This window comes from Mustela erminea, chromosome 16, assembly GCF_009829155.1.
Source record: "Mustela erminea isolate mMusErm1 chromosome 16, mMusErm1.Pri, whole genome shotgun sequence".
Classification (NCBI taxonomy): Eukaryota; Metazoa; Chordata; class Mammalia; order Carnivora; family Mustelidae; genus Mustela; species Mustela erminea.
Window position 1 is genome coordinate 82106843 of NC_045629.1, and position 20568 is coordinate 82127410.

Below are 20568 nucleotides of genomic sequence, written 5' to 3' on the forward strand. Positions count from 1 at the left end.
CGTGCCCTCCCCGACCGCTTCCCTCAGCGCACCGGCCGGCAGCGGCTAGGCCGCGACCGCCGTCCCCGGGCCGACACGGGGCTCCCCGCACGCAGGCCGGGCCCCGCGCCCCGGGCCCCGGCCCCGCACGCCGCAGGCCGCCGGCGGGAAGGCGGCTCGCGGGCCTCGGCAGCACCGCCCCGCCGGCCGCCCTTCGGCGCGCGGCATGTCGGGGCTTGTAGTCCGGCCCCGGAAGGGCGGCCGCCCGCCCCCGCCGCCGCGCCGCGCCGACACTACAACTCCCACGGGGCAGCGGGACGCCGCTCCCGCACACTCCGGGCCGGCCGCCTGCCTGCCTCGCGGCGGGTCCGGCGGCCGCCGCGGGGCGGGGCGCGAAGATGGCGGACGCGGTCGCGGGCCGGGACAAGTGCGGGGAGCCGCGGCTCGTGTCGCTGCCCCTGTCCCGCATCCGGGTCATCATGAAGAGCTCCCCCGAGGTGTCCAGCATCAACCAGGAGGCGCTGGTGCTCACGGCCAAGGCCACGGTGAGGCGGGCGGCGCGGGGAGGACGGGGGGGCCCGGGGGCCGCCCGGAACCGTCGCGCCCTCCCTGCCCCCCCCCCCCCCGGGCTCCGCCGCGCCGCCGGTGCCCCCCTCGGCCCGCGCGCCGCCGGCCGCCCCCGCGGGATCGCGGTGCGCGCGCCCTCCATGACGCGCCCGGGTCCCCTCCCTCGGCGCGCGCGCCCGCCGCGCCGCTCCCGCCCTCCCTCGCGCGCCTTTGGCCCACCCACTCGTCGCGGCTTGCTGCGCCGCGCGCTCCGCGCGCGACTCCCGTCCTCCCCTGCGCGCCCTCCGCCCCGCCCCCCGCACGCCGCTCCCGCCCTCCCCCGCGCGCCCTCCGCCCCGCCCACCGCGCCGCTCACGTCCGCCTTCGCGCGCCTCTGGCGTACCCACCTGTTTCTCCGCGGCGCCGCCTGGCCCCGCGCAGCTCCCGTCCTCCCCTGCGCGCCCTCGGTCCCGCCCACCGCGCCGTTCCCGCCGTCCCTCGCGTCGGGCTCGAGTGGCGGCGCGGGCTGACGCGGGCTGACGCCGGTGTCCCGCGACGTCTCCTCCCGGCGTGTCAGCAAAGCCGGGGCCGCAGAGCCTGGCCAGGGCTCCCGGCGAGGGCCCCGGGGGGACCGCCCGGCCCGCCGCTCGCGCCCCGTCCCCGCAGCCGAGCGCGGCGTCCCCGGTACTTTCAGGGCCTCCTGGGTGCGCCCGGAGCTGGCGGGGCGGTTCGGTCTGGCGGGGGCCGGGCCCCTGCGGGACCGCCCTGGGCCGTCGGGGCCGCGGCGGGGGCCGCACACTCCGCCCTTGGACGCCGCCCTGCGCCGCTGGGCCGGTTCCCTGCGGGGGGCGGGCGGGCCTCGCGTGGTTCCGGCCGGAGCCGCCTTTCTGTGTCACCGTCGCGGGGCTAGGGTAGAACCCAGTGACTCAGCTGTCGGGGTACCACGCAGTGCCGGCCTCTGGGAGGCGCGGGAGCCGTCCCCGGGGCCGGACGGGGCGGGCTCCCCGTCGCCGGTGGTCCGGGGGTGCCCGGGCTCCCTGTGCCCGCTCGTCCGAGACCGAAGGCGGGGCCCGGCCCGCACGTCGCACTGACGGGACTGGCGGGGGCCCGGCGCGGGCTGGGGCGCCCAGAGCCGCGGTCAGTCCCGGTCTCGGAGCTCGGCTGTTGCGCGCAGCCCTCGGCGCGGCGCCGTTAGACCGCGGAGGCGCGTTCCCGGCCCAGAGCTCGGAGCGCTCTTCTGCTCCTTCAGAAACAACTGCTGCTGGACATTGCTGATTCCTGTTGCGTGACCTTTAAATGTCCCCCTTAGCTCAGGAATCTCGAGTAGCGTTAGGGCAATGCCTGCTTCCTGCCATCTCGGAGGCAGCCTTGCTTTCTCTCCGACCTGTTCCGCTTCCCCACCGACCCCCGGAGGTAGAAGCCGCAGCCCTCTGCGGTCCGCGGGTCGCGTCCTGCGGTAAGTTCCCGGAGCATCCTGCCTTCTCGTTCACTGTGTTTAGGAGCTCTTCGTGCAGCACCTCGCCGCCTGCTCCTACCGACGCGGCAGCGGGCGGGAGAGGAAGGCCCTCACCTACACCGACCTGTCCAAGACCGCGGAGGAGTCGGAGACTTTCCAGTTTCTCGCAGGTACGCAGCCTCTGCAACATTCTGGTGAGAACGGCACAGGGTCGTTTACAGCCGTCTTCGCCTTTTCCCTGCTGTCACTGAAAGACACCCCCCCCAACCACCACCCCTGCTTTCTCTGGGTGCCGAAGCTTACCGTGAGCGGGCACAGGAAGACAGTTTTAGCTTTGTCAGTGTGTGCGCAGTGCAGGTCCCCTAGGATGGCGGTGAAGCCAACACCCGCACAAGGACGTTTGGCTGGTGGGGGGCTGGGTGAGCCCGGCCTACCCACCCCCAGACCCCTTACACTGAAGGGGGAACTCTGGGCTGGTCTGCTTGGCCCGGGAAACGGAGACTAGTAGCTGTTGTGCACAAGCTGTGTGGGCCACAGCTGGAAGGGGCCTAAATCTGCCCCCAGGCCCAGCGGGCTTGTCTCGGGTAGTTTGAGCAGACTCGCTCAGTCCCCACCAGCACATCCAGGAGCGCGTGGTTTGCAGTCGGTGGAGGGAAACAGGTCTTCAGCATTAGTCAGGAGGCAGTGCTTGCTCGTTCCCTACTGTTTCACCCAGAAGTGTGGTCAGAATTTTGTCTTGTTTTGGAACCTCAGAGCGCAAAGGAGGAACTAGCATATTTTGAAATTTGCATTGCTGTGTTCCTGGTGTGCCAAAACCAGTTGCTGATGTTAGCTTTATGTTTTTAAGATATATTACCGAAGAAGATTTTAGCTAGTAAATATCTGAAAATGCTTAAAGAGAAGAGGGACGAGGACGAGGAGGAGAATGACAGCGGTGACGGGAATGACGGGGACGGAGCAGAATCCTAGACCAAACAGGAGGTGCGCGAGAAGTCGGCCTGCCGAGTTCCTCCTGGATTAGCAGCGCTGCGTGGAAGCAAGCACAACGCTGTGTGACCTCAGACACCTGACTTCCCAGAGACTTAAGTACATTGGGTTCCTTCCTGGCTAAGATAGAGCACCTGATGTGCCCACACCATGAACGGCCAGAAGGAAGGTGGCCCAGACAGCAGCCTCTCTCTGAGGCTCGGGCGCATGGGGGCACCGAGAGCTGCCTGTACACCCAGGCCCTGACCGCTGATCTAATGCAGCTGTAAGCTGTAGAGACAGACAATTTTGCTTCTCTTTTTAATTTACAGATAGATTTTGAAGAGCTTCTAGAAACCAGTTGTGTAAATTCCTAGATGTATATTTGGAAATCCTTGTAAACAACCAGATGTAGTTTGAGCTAAATACATAGTTTATGGGTGATAAACGTTACATTTGAAAATCAGACAATTTGTTCAAATACTGCAATTTTATTAACTGTAAAGAAATAAATTTCTTTATTAGAAGCTGTTGTTTTATAGTAAATGCGTTGTGGAACTAGTTTTAGAGCTCGGTTGTTCTGATGTCTTATTACCTGAGAGTTCTGCAAAATTTAAAAATAAACATTTCTAGCACTTATTCCCAGAGGAAAAAAAAATCATAATTAAATCAAATACAAAAAGAAATACTACCTTTGAATAAGCATATATTTTTTATTAACATAGTGTATTATTGGTTTCAGGGGTACAGGTCTGTGAATCATCAGTCTTACACAATTCATATTTTCCTCAAAACATTTTAAAACATTTTGTATATTGACAGTCTCTCGGGGCACCTTGGGTGGCTGTCGGTTAAGCATCTGCCTTCAGCTCAGGTCATGATCCGGGGTCCTGGGATTGAGCTCTTGTTGGGCTCCTGCTGTCTGCTGCTCCCTCCCCCTCTCCCTCTGCCCCTGCTCTCTCTCAAGTAAGTAAATAAAATCTTAAAAAAACAAAAAACAAAACCTCTCCTTTTACTCTTCCTTTCTTTATAACCAAAGTAACTGTCTTTACTGTTCACAAGAGGAAACTTGTGAGAAAACTTTTTTTCCTAAATAGAATAAATTTTTGGCTCCTGTCTCTTTAGTCTCTCTCTTTTTTAGAAGACTTGAGTTATAGTTTACATCTAGTAAAATCCTCCTTTAGTGTCCGTTTTGTTGGTTATGTAAGTATCGATATATGGGACGGTTCCGTCACCCAGATGCCGCCTTGTCCCTCCAGCGTCCCTTCCCTTGTCCCCAGGCAGCCACTGTCATTTCTGTTCCTCTTGTTTTTAAATGTGTTAAATTTTTTAAAAACCCACACTTTGATAGAGTTTTGAGCTTTGACAGAGGCAGAGTTGTGTAAACACCCCAAGACTCAACGGTTGTATGGCCTCCCCTCAAATTCCCTCCTGGTCATACTCACTCCAACACTTCACCTGGGCAACCACTGAGCTTTTCTTTACCCATATAGAAGTTGACAGACTTTTTCTGGAAAGGGTCACGGAGAAAACATTGTAAGGTGTGTGGGCTGTCTCGCCTGTCACAGCTGTGGACTGTGGCACTGTAGTAGACACGCTGCGTATGGGCGGGAGGGAGTCCGGCTGCATGTCAGAGGCTTCGGTTCTGGACGCTGAAATTTGGATCCTAGCATCTTCATGAAGCATGAAATGTTCTTTTGATCTTCTTGAAACATTTAAGAATGTAAATAATGTAAAAGCCATTCTTAAGCTTACAGGCTGTACGGAAAGGCAGTGGGTTGGCCCTGGCTCCCAGACCGCTTTGCTGACCTGCCTTCCCATGTCAGTGGAATTCCGTACAGCTTTTGTTTGGTGACACGGAACGCCAGGGAGATTCAGGTTACCGCAGGCCCCACTCCTTCCTGCTGAGTAGGCTCCCATGGTACGGCTTTAGAGAAGTGTGTTTCTCCCACTATAATCGACAAATGATTGACAAATAAATCCCACTTTGGGTTTCCAGTGTTGATGATCACAGGTAAAGCCCTAGAAACATTCGTGTACAGGTTTTGTGTGAACAAAGGATGTGTACTTGGACATGCTTGAGTATATATGCTGAGGAGTGGAATTGTGTATTGAAGTCCGTAAGAAACTGCCAAACTCCAGCGGCGCTACTGTTCTGCATTCCCACCAGCAGTAAAGTTCAAGTTTCAGCTGCTCTGCATCATCTGCAAAATTGGTAGTTTTTTAATTTTAGCCATTTTCATGGGGGTAGGCTTTAATTTTGCATTTCTGTAATGACAAATGTAGAGCATCTTTTTTTTATTTGCTTATTTACCGTATTTTCTTTGGTTAAGTGTCCAAATCTTTTGCCCATCTTTTTATTGGGTTTTCTTTTTGTTGAGTCTTGAGAATTTTGTCTTCTGAATACAGTCCCTTTGCTAGATCATGAGATTTGCAAATGTTTTCTCCCAGTCTATTGCTTATCTTTTCCTTCTCTTGACAGTATCTTTCAAAGAACAGAAGTTATTATTTCTCTCTGAGAAGTTCTTAATTTTGAGGAAGTCCAGTTGATCAGTTTTTTCCTCTGGGGACCATGCTTTTCTTGTATCTAAAACCGTGTCATCAGTGCTCGCTTCGGCAGCACATATACTAAAACCGTGTCATCAGACCCAAAGTTGCAAAGATCTTCTCTGTGTGTCTTAATTCTTTTAAGTAGGCTCCACGCCCTGCATGGAGCCCAGCGCGGGTGGGGGGTGTGTGTGAACTCCAGCCCTGAGATGGAGACCTGAGCTGAGATCAAGACTCAGACACTCAGGTGCCCTCTCTATTGTATTTCATTTTTGTTTCTGTTTAAGCAATTATTATTTTTATTTTTTTTTACACATCAGATGGGTAATGTGCCAAGGTCGGAACAAGGTTTGAGGGAGGCACATGTCACACAAGACTGTGAACACCCAGTCATCACGCTTATGAACTACAAAAGGATCTAAGCAATTATTTTTAAATCTTACCTTTTTAAATCCATGCATGGCCTCTAGTATGTATGCCTCCAGTAACATGCTGTGTAAGAAATCCCCAGAACAGTAGCGTTTCCTGCGTGTAGGCAGGTGCAGCATTCTTACCCCAACCTGGGCACTTCAGTTTGGGTTATCTAGGGAGGTTCCCTGCTTGGGTCCTTGAGCCACGCGCCCACCTGTTAACGGCCCCTTGCTAACCGGTGTCTCCCGTCTCTAGAGCTGTTTCCCTCTTCTCTGCTGCTATCAGGTTACCAAGACATTTTATGAACATTCATCTTTCCTAGTCAGAAATGTGAAAAGTAGCTGATTATTAAAGTGGTTCCTGGGGGCCACACCTCTTCTAATATTGTGTACCTTTCCGTGTAATCCTCCCGTGAGCTTGTGAAGTGTCCGTACTTTAAAAGAAGGGGACGGGCGCTCAGGCTACGGCACTGGTCCAGGGCATACCTAGGACGTGCTGGAACTGAGATTCAAACCTCGGACTGCCGTCTTCACGGGACCACGCAGCTCAAAAAAGAGCACTTGCCCCTCATGCCGTGTGGGTACACTCTCAACATGGCATTCAAGACCCTTCACACTGACCTTAGTTCGCCCTTTGCAGCCTATTCTTCCTATGTGAACCTTCTATCCCTCCTGCTACTGGCTCCTTGTTGTCTGTGGAGCATAACATCCTCTAGTCAGGAGCTTTCTCTTCTGAAGTTTTCTCCTAATTCATGTAACACCATTGTATAGTTTCCTTAAGATTTGTTAGAGAGAGGGCGCCTGGGTGGCTCAGTGGGTTAAGGCCTCTGCCTTCGGCTCAGGTCATGATCTCAGGGTCCTGGGATCAAGTCCTGCATCGGGATCTCTGCTCAGCAGGGAGACCTGCTTCCTCCTCTCTCTGCCTATCTCTGCCTACTTGTGATCTCTGTCAAATAAATAAATAAAATCTTCCAAAAAAAAAAAAAAAAAAGATTTGTTAGAGAGAGAGACCAAGCAGGGAGAGGGGGAGGGAGAGAAACTCAAGCTGACTCCCAGCTGAGCACGGAGCCCGTCTTGGCTCAACCTCACCCACCCTGAGAGCAGGACCTGAGCCGAAACCAGGAGTCGGACACCCAACCCATCAAGGCAGCCAGGTGCCTGCCATCATAGTTTAATTAGACAGCAAGAATGTCACAAAGGGAGCCCATATGTATTAAGTAAAGACGTCATAGATCTCTCATCATATTCTTTCCATTTCGGCTAGCATGTCCCATGGCCAGTGGCACCGGGGTGCTGTGTGGGTTTTAGTTACTGAGAAGTACTGGGTCCTGGCTGTCTTAGGCAAGGGGTGGGGTGGAAGAACTTCATTTTGTTAGAAAAAAACAAAGACCAGAACAAAATATACCAGAAATCTAAAGAATTACCTGTCAGTGTTGTGATTATACATAATGTAAAATTTCGTCTTCATGTTCATCTGAATTGTCACATTCTCTGTAATTAATACATACTATTAAAAATCAGGAAATCGCTTTCAGCAAGAACAAAGAGTTGGCCTGCTTTACCAACAGGGTTCATGCACCCTAGGGTTCTCAGCCATTTTTTGGCTTAAGTCCAACCCTCCTTTCCCAACAGCACGTACTTTTCACAGTGCAGAGGTGCACAGTGGTTACCGACAGCCCAGCGTGAGGCCACCAGGGACTGCAGAGCGGTAGGAGTACGTGTAACCCCAGCCTGGGCGGAGGGAGTCGTGCCCCACCAGGATGCGAACCCTCGTGGCTGCTAAAGTAGAAACACCCCGTCCTCCTAGATACCACTTTGTTCTAATTCATTCCTCTGGTTTTCATCCCCAAACCCAAATTCTCAGGGAGTAATGCCCAGCTCTTCTGAACACACAGTTCAAGGAATAGGTCGGGTACTTGCAGACCAGGCTTCTAGACATCCATCCTGGAGGGCAGCCCCCCACCTTTCCCCCCGGCCCCGGAAGCCTGGACTCTTCACCTGTACAGAAGGAAGTACCCAAATCAATCTGCAAATAACTGAAGATCTTGGGGACAGGCAGCTGTAAATACGAGGAATTTTATTTTATTTTTTGCTGACATACTATGAGGCAAAACAAAATTGACACCATACAAAATAACTTTATAAAATATCATTCACATCATATTTTATCAGATTTACAGCATTCTGTGCATGTTAAGGGTTATGTAAGGAGGTGAAAAAACACTATGCCAAACTTTAGTATTAGTTTATATACACACGGTAAGAAACAAAACAAGTAACTGTTAGGTTTTCCATGACTTTATTGCAAAAATAGTGCAAACTACTTAACCTAGTAAGCTGTAAGACAAACTCGAAAGGACCCAGCGAAGCTCAAACACGACAATAGATGCTCCGTGTCTCAGCCTTTAGCTCTCTGCACCAGTTCTACCGTTCGTGAGTCCAGACCACTCCCCGGCAGCTGGGTGCGGGCGAGTGCTGGGGATGGCGGAGCGCCGAGACGGGCTCCTCGGAGACCAGAGCCATCCGGCTGCCTGACGCCGGGGATCCCCTGAGGCTCATGCTACTTACTCAATGGCAATTCTGTGAGGTCTGTGTTGAAAACATTCAGATGCCATCGTGTCTAAGTCCGACCTTAGGAAGAAGTTCTCCAAACCTCTTGATGACATGGTGAAAAGAATTAAGAAAGCAGCATGAACAGAAAGGACTGGGAACATTATTGTCTGCTTGCACACACGGTACCCTTTTTCTCAGGTATATTTGGGTAGAGTAGTATTCTACTGGTGGGCAACCTTTGAACCAGATACTGAAGTTAAAAAGACAAAAACAAAGGATACTGTATCCAGACAAGAGTAACTTTAAAATTTCTTTCAACAGTCTATAGGGGTCCAAAAAGCATAGATCTAAAAACAAAATAAGAGCAAAACAAAATGCTACATATAAAAGCTAAAGAAACAAAATGCAGCATATTCAGGTTCTTTTTCTTGAGGTACCTATATAAATTTCATCCCCTGCCCCAAAGTACTCTTGTTAGGTCAAAGAACAAAATGCTGACTGGTGAGCCGACCGCGGGGCACTCGTCACTACCGAGAAAGTGCAACAATGCGGATCTGTGTATGCAGCATACGAGAGGGGGCGAGTCTGCGAACGGGGCTCAAGCACTGACCCGAGGGGCGCGCGACAGGGAAAAGCACTCAACTAGAAGCAGCCCATGTTCCAAGATCCTGCAGCAAAAAGCCTCCCAAATCGACTTTCAGAGTTTTGCCACTAAGGAATGTTGGTTCTCTTGTAAAATTCAGAGATCTCTTTAAAATAGTAAAACTATGTACTACAGGAAAGAGCCCTACTGGTTATTTCTTATTGGTATAAAATCAAATTCTTAAGACTCCAAAATATTGTGTTACCTCCAAAGAATTAAGTTAAAAAAGATCACCAGAGTAGGAAAAGTCTAGAATTGTAAACTGCCAAATATAAAAGCGTGGAAAGTCATCCATCTCCTGCCTTCGTGCCTCACCTGCCAGAAAGCTTGCCTGACTCACGGCGACCCCGGGCCTGCTGCTGAGTGCAGGCCTCCCCCGTTTCCAGCTGGCGCCTGCACCCCCAACCCCTCCGGCTGCCCGCGGGCACCAGCACCTCCACCAGGAGAGGTGGGCTGCGCGGCAAACAAACGTACACGGTTCGCCAGGGGAAGAAGGGGGCGCTGATGGCCGAACCTGCCGCGGGAAGGGTGCGCGCGAGCTGTTCGTGGCTGCCCCTTCATTGGCACAAAGAATGAAGAGAGAGCTGTTGGTATATGCATAGAAAGTTTGGAATTTGTTTGTAAAATGTTAATTTGCTCTTGGACACCATTTCTTTTCACAAGAGGGCAGTTGGGATTTTAACAGACATGACTAGCTGGCTGGGGGAACCTATCCAAGTCCACGGGCAATTGGGCTTTTCTCCCCACCTGCAATAGGAAAATATTTCATTTCATACTGATTTTTTCCCCAATGCATTAGGATTCAACACAAAAGGCACAAAATAAATAAGACTATTATTAAATAAACGGAAATTATGATTTCAAGCTTTGTGTGGCGTTCTAGCTTGCTGTTTGGTTACTTTTTCCAATTTAATTTGACAGACTTAGTAAATAGCACCCAACTGTTTAACTGAGGTAGATCCACATTGTAAAGAAAGCTGGGTCCCCTCCATTTTACGTCTAAATTTAAGATGCTTTTACAAAAACCAAAATCCATAGAATCCTATGCAGAAGCGATGGCAGGCGGCCACTACCTGAAGAAACCTCAGAACGTGAGCAGGGTAGCAAGGAATATTTATGCCCAATCACACTCTCCATCGGCCACAGGTAAATCTCAGACTGGAGGGAAAAAACCAAACCTCTAGAAGTAACCCTGAAAAAGTCTCTCGACTTTCAGAATAGGTCTTCTTGACTGACTGCCACAGAAATGCACAACGGTCCGTTTCCATCAAGCAGCGGTAACAGCCAAGCCGGACCAGGGCGCGCACGAGAAGAGCGAACGAGCGCTCTGGGTCACTGGGAGCTTCCCTTTGTAACCCTGGAGAAAGACGGCTTGAATCATGATACAGCACCTTGATGGGAACAGTTTAAACTCACCGCCTGCTATTTTTGCATACTCTGAAACTTACAATTTTAACATCTGATTAAGGCTTGAGTTACAGTGGCGCCACCACCTAGCGTCATGTAGGCATTGGACATCCTCAACACGGAATGGTACGGAACGAGAGACAAGGACGGAAGCCTCAGAAGTGTATTTAGCAAGTACTGTAGTTTTATAACGAGTTGTACAATTCATGTAGCAAATGGGAAGTTACACAGAGAGGCCAATGTATAGAAACCTAGTTCATACAGGAACTTCCAATCTCCAAAACAGCACCGCACGGTTTCTTCACAAGCACAGGACGCGGTCGCGAGCAGCCGGCCACGCAGCCACTGGCAAGTCCACGGCAGGTGCGCACGGCACTGCCTCACCGGCGCCCTTGGAGCCGCGCAGCTTCTTAGGAAACAGTAAACTTTCAATGGTCACGACACATTTTGATTCAAAATATCTTCTAAACTGTTATATCGCGGGGGAAATGGAGACGGGCAAGATCCATCTATGGAACTTCTGAATTCATTTTTGGTTCTTTTTCAATTATTTTATAAAAATAAAATGAAACTAGAAAAGTTGATAAAACTCAGGGTTAAAAGCCCTCAATATGTATCAGGTAAGTCGTCTGCAGTGTACCAGAGGTAAGACAAACCTGCATGTAGACACTACATTCTTTTCTTGTATTTAATGAGTAGCCACTTTGCCGCACAGAAACTTACAATTATTCTCTTAAAACTTTTTAAAAAAGTAAAAACTCACTTGCCTCTACAGTTATAAAACATGAATTCATACCTTCAACAACTACATTAAAATCTACTATCAAACTCAGGACTCAAATTTCAGTTTAGTGCTCAACTCTACGTACTTTCAGGATTTCGGTCATGTGTATGTTTGGCTTTGAAGAGGAACCAAAATTAGCGATGTGCCGTCCCCTCTGCGGCCAGCACCTCCGCCGAGGGAGACGTCTGCCTTTCAAAATGGAGAGAAGGTGGAAGGAAGGGCCAAGAGGAGCCGCCAAGGGTGAGTTTCGACGAATTTTTAAAGTAAACAATATTGGATTATTTCCCCCACTTAAAAGCAATAAAATCATCCCTTGACAGGGACACCCCCTGACCCTTCATGGGTAAGGGTGGTTTTTTGTTTTGTTTTGTTTTGTTTTTTAAATTCGACCATCAGCCAAGAAACTGCTCAAAGTTGGCTTGGAAAAGTGAAGAGATCAAAACTGTGTCTTCGGCATGTCCCAGAGGGCAGTCCCCCGCGCGCCGCTCACCCACCCAGCAGCTTCCCCGCGCGGCACAGAGCAGAGCGGCAGGAACGGGAAGCGCCCCCAAACAAGGACAGGGGGACTGACTAGCACCTTATGTCTGAGGACTCCACACGCAACTCAGAGACACGACTCCGGTTCCTCTTCTAAAAACCTAGTTCCAGGACACGGAATCTGCTTGGTGAGTGACACTGAGGACAAAACCACCAGGTTCTGCTGATGGCCACGGGCCATGCCCGACAACAAGAGATGGATCTTACGCTGATTTCCTGGAATCCCAATAGACATGGACTTGGGAAGGAAGTCCCGGGACTACGAGAACCTCACGTTGTCCGACACGAGACAGAGTGCCGGCATCACAGTTTACCGAATCAGGAGCTGAGGAGCGGACCGGCTTCAAAGGCAGAAGGTCAACGACTGACTAGTGGAACGGTACAGGCTTACTTCCCACTAAAAACACAGCCCCAGTGTGATTCCAAAAGGACACTGAGGACCGGACTTTAAAGGCACAGAGGCTGAGACTGGGTCTTCCAGAACACGCTCAGTCTGGTACCAATGGAGACCAGAGGAAAGCCTGGTGCCACCTGCTTCCAGGGTGGCACCAGGGACCTGCTCCCCCCTGTCCCTCCGGGATTGTTCCCGCAGTCTCCGGAGTTCCCAGGAGCCTCGGCTCCCCAGTGCGAGAACCTACTTCTGCCAGGTGGGGCCAAGGAGCCGAGCAGTCAGCCTGCATCGCCCCCCCTCGCCCGGTTGTGTGGGGTGTGCTTGGGATCAACTCAGGGTTTTAAGGACCTTGATTCAGAAGTTACTTAATGGAGGGCAGCCTCAACATCTAGTTCCTGGAGACACTTGAGGGTGAAGAGTTAATATTTGGTGTTTTAGCTTTAACTCTGAACCACTCAAATCCAAGGAGGTTGTAAATAGAAGACAATTCAGCTTCCTCCCACCCCCACAAAAAAGGGATGGGTCTCATACCACCAAGGGCATTTAAAGATGTTAACACATCCACATTCTTCACATCAGCCAGTAAGAGAAAAGTGTTAACAAAAGCACCAGTAATCTTCAGTTCCCTCTTTTCAAATAATTTTTCACGAATGCAAAAACGATGCAAGAGGCCCACCCCAGGATTCTGGAGACTGGGATGCAACAAGCTGATGGGTAGGTCTGAGTTCAAGAGTTCATGTTACTGAATCAAGGAGAGAGCCACTGTGCAGTGTCCCCAGACATACCCTGAATGGGATTTGGGTTAAAAATGAGGCCAGCCCAGAGCACCCGAGTAGTTCCAGAAGCAGGTCAGCAGATGTTGTGGAGACCCACCCTACACATCCGGGCATCCTGGGTGGGATGCTATCGACAGAACACAGTAACCGAAGAAGTACAGAACATTCTTAGAAAGACCGCAAAGGACACTTAGCTCTTTCAGAAGTAAAGCACGCCATGTAGCATGAAACCCAAAACAACTTTGCTGAAGGCAAAAACTTGCAGGTAATGTTATATTTGGAACCTCTCTGGGCCAAGGTCAGTGTCTGACGAATGTCCGGTGAGACAGCAGAGCAACCTCTGCGCACCCAGATGTCTCCAACTGCAAAACCACCTGCCCGTCCCTCGGGGATTTAAGAGCAAACGGATGGAGGCGTTCTGGAGCAAATTCGAACCTTCCAAAGATGAGAGAACACAGACAACCTAAAGACAAGACATGAAGAAGGCAGAGGGTGACACCGGCGGACCCACACACAGTGCGTGGGGTAGGGACATTCTGACAGCCAAGTGGTTACTCACGAGGAGGGGTATTCTGAGCTAATGGTCTGTCTCGGGGCAGACTGCCCGTAAGTCAGCCTCCGAGGACCCAGGGTGCCGGCAGTGGGAACTCCTACTTCAGTGCTGGCTGCGGACCCTGTGTTCCTTTCAAACAAAGGGCCTTGGACTTGAACAGAACATTAGATCACGGTTAAGCAGGGAGAGAGAGCAACTCAAGGTTCCAAAGTCAAAGGTCAGCTACAACTGTGTGGTTTTTTGAAACCACACAGCCACTTTAGACGCATTATTTGCACGAGAGTCGGTGTTTCAGCACCTTCGTGATTTCAGAGTGTATAAAAGGGACAAGGGAGCAGAGGAGGCATTTTCCACCCGTTCATGAGTAAAGCAGAGAAGAAAGTGCTTTCTTACAGGGAAGTGGAGGGCCAGGCAGGACAGCTGGCCGTTGCAAGGTTCCCCCACCCACGGCCCTGCATGGAGATGCTCCCAGCAGCCCAACAGGACCATGCGGGAGGCTTTTCCATCTTCTTCACTCTGGCTGCTTAGAGCCCCACGCTACAGAGCTGGGCAGCCCCGAGAAGTCCCCGGTGCACCTCTGATGCCTCCGAGGGGGAGTGGGGGACTGCCCTCAGGTCACAGTATGGCACACACATTTTCAAGCCAGAACTGAAGAGAGAGATGGTCACCATTCAGTTTTTACAGGCAACATTTTGGCTATTTTCAGTGTGGATAGCTACGCATAAGAGCAAACATGAACCTATGGAGAATTCAGAGGTAGCCTTTATCTGCATTTATTTATTTTTTAAACTAAAAGGTATGTAGAAACCACCCTCTGTAGTGATTTGGCTAAGCCAATACATTCACTTTTGACAATAAAATGGCAAAACGTAACCAAAGAAAAGCATCAGGGAGGGACCACGATGGCGTCAGCGCTCCACGAGCAGTTCGGGTCTGACTCTGGCTCGCCTGACCGCAAACAGGGGCACACGGTGGGCTCGAGCACGTGCTTCTAATCTAGCAAAAACCACCAGGCCTGGCTTTCAGGTCTCGCTAGCCTCTATGGGTGAAGCCGCAAATGACACTTCAGACACACACCACAGTGATCTCATGGCTTCAGGATGACGGCTGGACCGGAGCGAGGCGAGGGGGCCCTCGCGGGCCGTTCACACGGGCCGCACAGACGCCGCCTACCCGGGCCGCCCGGTGCTGGAGGGGACTGGAAGGAGCCGCGTTCAGAAGCCACAGAAAACCACAAGGAGTTAGACAGACCAAAAAAGTGTTCACGGGATTTGTAATGCAGCCTTTAAAATCCAATCTTCGGACCTCAAGGGGAGAGCAGACTCTCCTTTCAACAGATTGCGAACTTCCCTTCGGAGAAACGAGAACACGAGGCTCCTTTGTCCTTCATGAACGGTCCACAGACACGCGGCTACGGAGGCAGAGCGGAGCCCGCACGGCTGCGACACGGAATACTGAGAACACGGCGGTCCCCGCGACAGAGCGGCGTGCTGTGTCCGCGTCATTTGTTGCTAACCTAAATCTATTTACACTCATTTCAAGCAAGTACAGCAGATGCAAACTTGGACACAATAAAAAGGAAGTTGTCAAAAAAATCAGTGCAATTATCCGGAGCTGAAAATTTTCCTTACAAAAGAGTCCGCATGTGTGTGTCACACAGACAGCCCCGTCAGAGAGCACACGCGCACCGCATCTACACGGGAAACACGTCACCGCAGCCGAGCCTGCGGGCAGGGCCGCTCGAGAGAAGCTTGTCGGTTACTTTGGGGAAGGGCTTAAAACATAAATAAAAACATTTGCATTCTCAAAGTGAGGCGCACAAACACTGCAGAAGTTTCTGTTCACTGTACGTCCCTTCCTTGTGAGCGCGAGAGAGGAGTCAGGTCACAGGGAGATCGCTATGGCTTCTCTGGGCCACGGGATTGTCCACTGTCTGGATTGTGTCAGCTTCCAAAGCTCCTCCCAATGGAACTGCCTTAGGTATAGGAAAATGCCCAGGAAAAATCCTTTTAACTGTCCACCAGCTCACAGTCCCGCTGAAGGAGCACATCCAGACCCTGACGGCTCCGGAACAAGCCAAGTGCTTCTGTGACGACGACGAGCCACCGAGAGAAGCCGTCCCAGCCCCCCAGGCCCCCCGAGACAGTGTGGGTTCCAGCTACTGCAGGTCGCGTGGCTGGTCTACCCTTAGCATATCGTATCAAATATAGAATTTGACTGAAAAACTGCCTTGTAAAAATAAAATTTAAATCACCCTGCAGATCAATGTAAAATTACATTGCCGCACATATAAGAAAAACAATTCATCCAGAAAAATTACATTTGTGGCTTTCAAAAATAAATTATCCGGCAAACTTGCAGGTAAACATTAGGCAATTTATAAAAGTTGGGGAAAATAATTTCTATCATATCCATCAGGTACCATGTGCACTGGGGGTATCCACATCGGCCAAATCAAACCAGAGCAGAAAGAAAAAAAATAAATAGCAACATTTGCATTTAACGACAATAAAAATAACATATAATATAACATCAGTAAAACCCCCCACCCCCCCAAGCCCTGCTGTAGGAACTGAACTCAACTGTCTTTTCCAAAGAGCACTCCGTAACCAGGGTGTACGGCAGTGACGGCAGTGACCACGGCCAACCTCCCAGAACGCGGACCTCACTCCGCTCCTGCCGCGTCCCTCTCGGGCCAGCCCGCCCAGTGGCCAGGGGTCGCCTGTGGCTCTAGAGTGCAAACATTCATCCAAGGGAGTGTGACAACACTACCAAAAAGCAACGTCACCTTACAATGTCAGAGCAGACCCTACAATGTTGTAGCACAAGCGTGTATGCAAAGACTTCGCAAAACCAAAACCAAACAATCCCTTTCAGAAAGTACAGGTATGCCCAGTTTTACAAAAAGGTATTGGAACTAGGGAAGTCTGAGCTCGGAGAACACGGACAGGACGGACTCTCAGGGTCACCAAAGGGCGCTTCCACACACGGCGGCCATCCGCGGCTCCCCTGGGCTTCCTTCATTGCTCTGTCACTGGGGCGACGGTGGAGCGGACAGAACGGACAGTGGGGAAGGGCTGGGAAGGGTCCTTCTTCTTCAAGTGACATTTAAAATCGACTAGGAGACTACCAGTATGAGAGTCTGACCAGGAGACATCTTTTTAAAGAGATGAGAGAAATCCCAGTTTTTCTTTTAAATGAATCCAGGTTTCTATACCATAATTTTCACATTCAGTTTGCTTAAAGCAAGGCACACCTTACTTAACAGCGGGGGCAGGGCAAAGCGGGCACACAGACACCTCTCACCTCTGTGAGGGCCCCAAGCCTCGGGCGACCCTAGGAGCCGGGGAGCCCTGTCAGGGCCATGCGGGCCGAGGGAGCCCTTGGGGTGGGAGTAAGCGTCGTCAGAGACGGGCAAGGGCCCCTTTTGGCTTCCTCGGGAACAGGGCTCAGACTTAGTCTACTGCACTTTGAGGTTTTATGCTGTCTCAAAATTTATCCTAATAATGGGGGGACTGGTAGAAATTTGGGAAACCAGTTATTTACCTGAGAAATTGTAACTACAGCCATTTGAATTCTGAATCATCAGATGTGTACAAAGGTATGCAGCTTACCTAGCTGGAGACGTTTGGTCTATTAATGCTTTTAGTATTAAAAGTTTTATAAAACAAGCACAGGGCTATAAAAAGTACCCTTCTCAAAGGACTTTGGCCCACTAAAAGGAAAACCCCTCCTTCAAAACAATAAAACACATTTTAGGTCTAATCTTCCATCAGCCCGCGATCTTTCCTGGGTGTTAGCGAAGTCCGCCTACGCTGTCCCACGGCTCCTCCCTGCTGGGCCCCCGGGGCTCGGGGGAGAGGACCCCTCTGACTTCAGGCAGCCCTGGAGCCTCGGCTGACGGTATAAAATACAGACGCCCAGCCCCAGCCCTGGAGAGCCAGAGCCGGGAGTCTGCCTCTTCCGCGAGCACCACCAGCGGCCCGACTGCCAGGACCCTGCTGCAAGGAGCAGAAACACACCTTCGAGACACATGGTTCCAGATGATCCTAAAAACGGCTGAAAACTAACCTAATTTCAGATTCCCAAAGTGTATTAGTGAAAAGATTTCCTCCTTAGCTTGAATGCTCTGGGAATTTAAGCCAAGAGTGTATCGGCATTCTTCTGGAAAGAGGAGAAAGTGCCAATTGCCAATAAGACGACAGGGAATTGCAACATTTCTTAGAGCAGAGGCTTCTGTTCGTTTTAAAAAGACCAAAAAAAAAAAAAAAAAAGAGAAAGGAAAAGGAAAAAGAACACCAACCAACCAAACCCCAAAACAAGAAAGATACAGCAAGAAGAGGCTAACGCCGTCAGTAAGACACGCACACGCACACGCACTCTGAGTACTTATCTTCACAAATAATAGTCGCCCCTTTGTCATCGCCGCCCAAACCTAGGCGAGTGCCCGGCACACTCTGCCCGGTGCCCCGCCCCGGCCGCGCCCCAGAGCCCGCAGACCGGAAACAGAGGTGGGCGCTTTCTCCAGCGCAGGGTGCCCCCGGGGCCCTTGCTCCCCCGCAGGGCCAGAGGTAAGTGTCGGGCTGGGCTTGGGGAGGCCTTCAGCAGGGAGAAGGAAACCGACAGAGCACAAAGCAGCACGAGGGGAAGGCGCGTCTCCTTCCCAGAACCTCTACATTAAACGTGGACTTTTTTTTTTTTTTTTTTTTTTACATCGTCTACAAGGACCAATAGCCCACTGAGCACAAACAGAGTTGTCCATTGTTACCCTTCCAAGTGGTCCATGGCATCACGCTTAGTGCAACGGTCTCTAGACGGGCAAACCACGTCTGGGGCCCAGGACGCCAATCTCTTCTGCCGGCTCTGCAGTCAGCCACCTCCAAGGGCGGGGGCTTGCCGCCAACCGCCAGCCCTCTGCGCCTTTCAGTGCATAGATCCTACGAAACTCATCTAACAGAACCACACACAGAGAGAGGGACACTCTGACACAAGGACTGGCTTCCCAGGAATGGAAGAAAATACATTCCATTTGTGCTTAATCGGCTGAGCAACACGGGGGACAGGAGGTGGGGCAGGGCCGCCGTGCCCGTGCCCAGTCCTCCCGCAGGTACAGGCTACGCAGGCTACGTGGGGGGGGACGGCGGGTGGCGGTCACACTGACTCAGCTGCTTACTCCCGTACGTCAGCACTGAGAACCACAGGCGGTGGTCCAGCCTCCAGGCTCCACAACACTCTTGATATGGTGAACAGATCACAAGAAGCACCCCGTAGTCAATAAAATGAAAAAACAGCATCTATCTATCACATTAATACTGCAAACCAGATATATATATTTTTTCTCTTACATTAAAGACATAACAGTGAAAAAGGATTGTACTGTATTTATCACCACAGACCCGTATTCTTTAGAAACTTTGGAAAATAAATGTCACAGTCCTGTAGGACAAATCTTATGATTAGACTGTCGGCATATTGTCTTTTTTTCTTTTTTTAAATAAATTTTTATTAAAATGGCACTTGTCTGCCAATCTCTCTGGACCTAGAAATGCTGTAAACACACACGGCCCATCTTCTGCCCCCGCTCCTTATTTCAAGCTGAGTGAGAGGCGGGCGGTGGCGGGATTAGACACCCGTGGGCGCCTCGGCGGGCCACCCGCCCTCGGTCCTGAACAGCTGGTGGCAGCCCTGTCAGGAACGCGCTCGAATCACTCGGACATAGCGCTGGTGGCCACCTCAGAATGCTCAAGGCTTTAAAACCACAGCCGTGCTCTGTGTCACTTTCACTCTCTGAGAACGTTCACAGCTAGTTTGAGCCCATCAATTTCATAGAGAATCATGTTAAAAACAAGTAAATTGAATGACCAAATAAATTAAAAATGTTTTAAAGCCCTGAGTTCATAGACTGGTTTTAGGAGATTTTTAGGAAACACGGGACTCTATTTTAATAAGCAGCTTATAGATTTTGGCAAACCATATTTCCTACGACAATGGGGTCTCATACAGGTCTGCAGTTCAAAATCCAAGTTTGAAATCTGGGACAGAAGGCATTCTGGAAAATGGAGAATCTACTAAAATCAATGACGTCTCATGTTCGATGCTGGCTGTCACGGAAGGGCTGGGCATCTGTTGGTCTGAGTGTAGCTGGTCTCATGTGAATCCAACTCGGTACACAATCGTAAACACTAAAACACGTCAAGCAAAGTACATGGTGCGCAGGGTGTCCTGATGAACCTGGACGGCCTTCGCCAACGCTTGATGGTCTCGTCCATTACTCTGCCCGGAGGTATGGCTTCCTTCGGCACTGTGGGGACGGGAGGACAGAGAGAGAGAGAGAGTGCAGCCCTTAATGCACCACGAGGCACCGGCTGTCTGGGGAGGCAGCCACAGAGCTACCAGGTGGTGAGGACGCGGGTGTCTTGGCGTCTGCGTTACGCTCGGCTCCGGTCCCCAGGGCCCCCTTGTCTCCCAACCTAAAAATGCAGTTCCCAAAGCCGGTTTCAGAGGCAACCCCTGCCGTGCCCCTGGCCAGGAGAGGCCCACCACTCACCTGTCATGTTCTTTGTCCACCAGGTGGTACCTGGCCCGGAAGGCCACCAGGTGGGCGTAGTATGCTGGCGCCGGGATGGACACGGAGCGCGTGCAACGCACGTAGGTGTGACACAGCTGGTAGGTGAGAATCTGCAGCTCATCGGAAGAGAAACGATTGTCATCCCAAAGCACGTGATAGTGGGAAGGCCTGCTTGTTCCCTAAAAGCAGATCAGAGGATCAGAGGAGTGAACGTGCAAGCATGAAGTCCAAAACTCACCTACACAGGGCCCTGCTGAGAAGCCAGGCTTCGGTCCCCCCTCCGGACGACTCAGTGGGAGCTCGGGGACAAACACCCGTGGCCTCTTCACCGGCACAGGCCAGGAGTCTTGAGGTGACAAGGGGCTACGGGGTGACCTTCCCCGGACATCCCGCTAATGTGTGCAGCAGGAGACAAGGCTGAACCCCGCGAAGCGGGAAGTGGATTTGGAGTC

The 20568-nt window shown here is 51.5% G+C and overlaps 2 protein-coding genes and 1 non-coding gene across 9 annotated transcripts in view; 1 reads left to right on the forward strand and 2 right to left on the reverse strand.

Annotated features, from left to right (window-relative positions):
• The first annotated feature begins 255 nt into the window (after window positions 1-255).
• CHRAC1 (chromatin accessibility complex subunit 1) lies at window positions 256-3605 on the forward strand. Its single transcript, XM_032316695.1, has 3 exons — window positions 256-524; window positions 2025-2151; window positions 2829-3605. Exons 1-3 carry the CDS (start codon window positions 378-380, stop codon window positions 2948-2950), a joined length of 396 nt encoding a protein of 131 aa, XP_032172586.1. The 5' UTR covers window positions 256-377; the 3' UTR covers window positions 2951-3605.
• A 2203-nt stretch (window positions 3606-5808) lies between these two features.
• LOC116575616 lies at window positions 5809-5912 on the reverse strand. Its single transcript, XR_004279873.1, has one exon. It is a non-coding gene; the product is annotated as a small nucleolar RNA U13 (small nucleolar RNA).
• A 12312-nt stretch (window positions 5913-18224) lies between these two features.
• Window positions 18225-20568, reverse strand: part of AGO2 (argonaute RISC catalytic component 2) — a 94564-nt gene continuing 92220 nt past the window's right edge. For 5 of the 7 annotated variants that reach the window (XM_032316688.1, XM_032316690.1, XM_032316692.1 and 2 more), the window contains 2 exons: window positions 20096-20295; window positions 18225-19849 (listed from right to left, as the gene is read on the reverse strand). In XM_032316688.1, coding sequence (XP_032172579.1) covers window positions 19741-19849; window positions 20096-20295 — 309 coding nt within the window. In that variant the 3' untranslated portion in view covers window positions 18225-19740. Of the gene's footprint in view, window positions 19850-20095; window positions 20296-20354; window positions 20534-20568 lie in introns of those variants that run through there. The other 2 variants (XM_032316691.1, XR_004279742.1) reach the window with 2 other exon arrangements.

What these genes read in the sequence shown, in the direction of transcription:
- CHRAC1 (XM_032316695.1), top strand. Translation starts at nt 378, where the DNA reads ATGGCGGACGCGGTCGCGGGCCGGGACAAGTGCGGGGAGCCGCGGCTC. An exon ending in TGCTCACGGCCAAGGCCACG is followed by an intron (nt 525 to 2,024) that starts GTGAGGCGGGCG and finishes CACTGTGTTTAG; the next exon opens with GAGCTCTTCGTGCAGCACCT. An exon ending in GACTTTCCAGTTTCTCGCAG is followed by an intron (nt 2,152 to 2,828) that starts GTACGCAGCCTC and finishes TATGTTTTTAAG; the next exon opens with ATATATTACCGAAGAAGATT.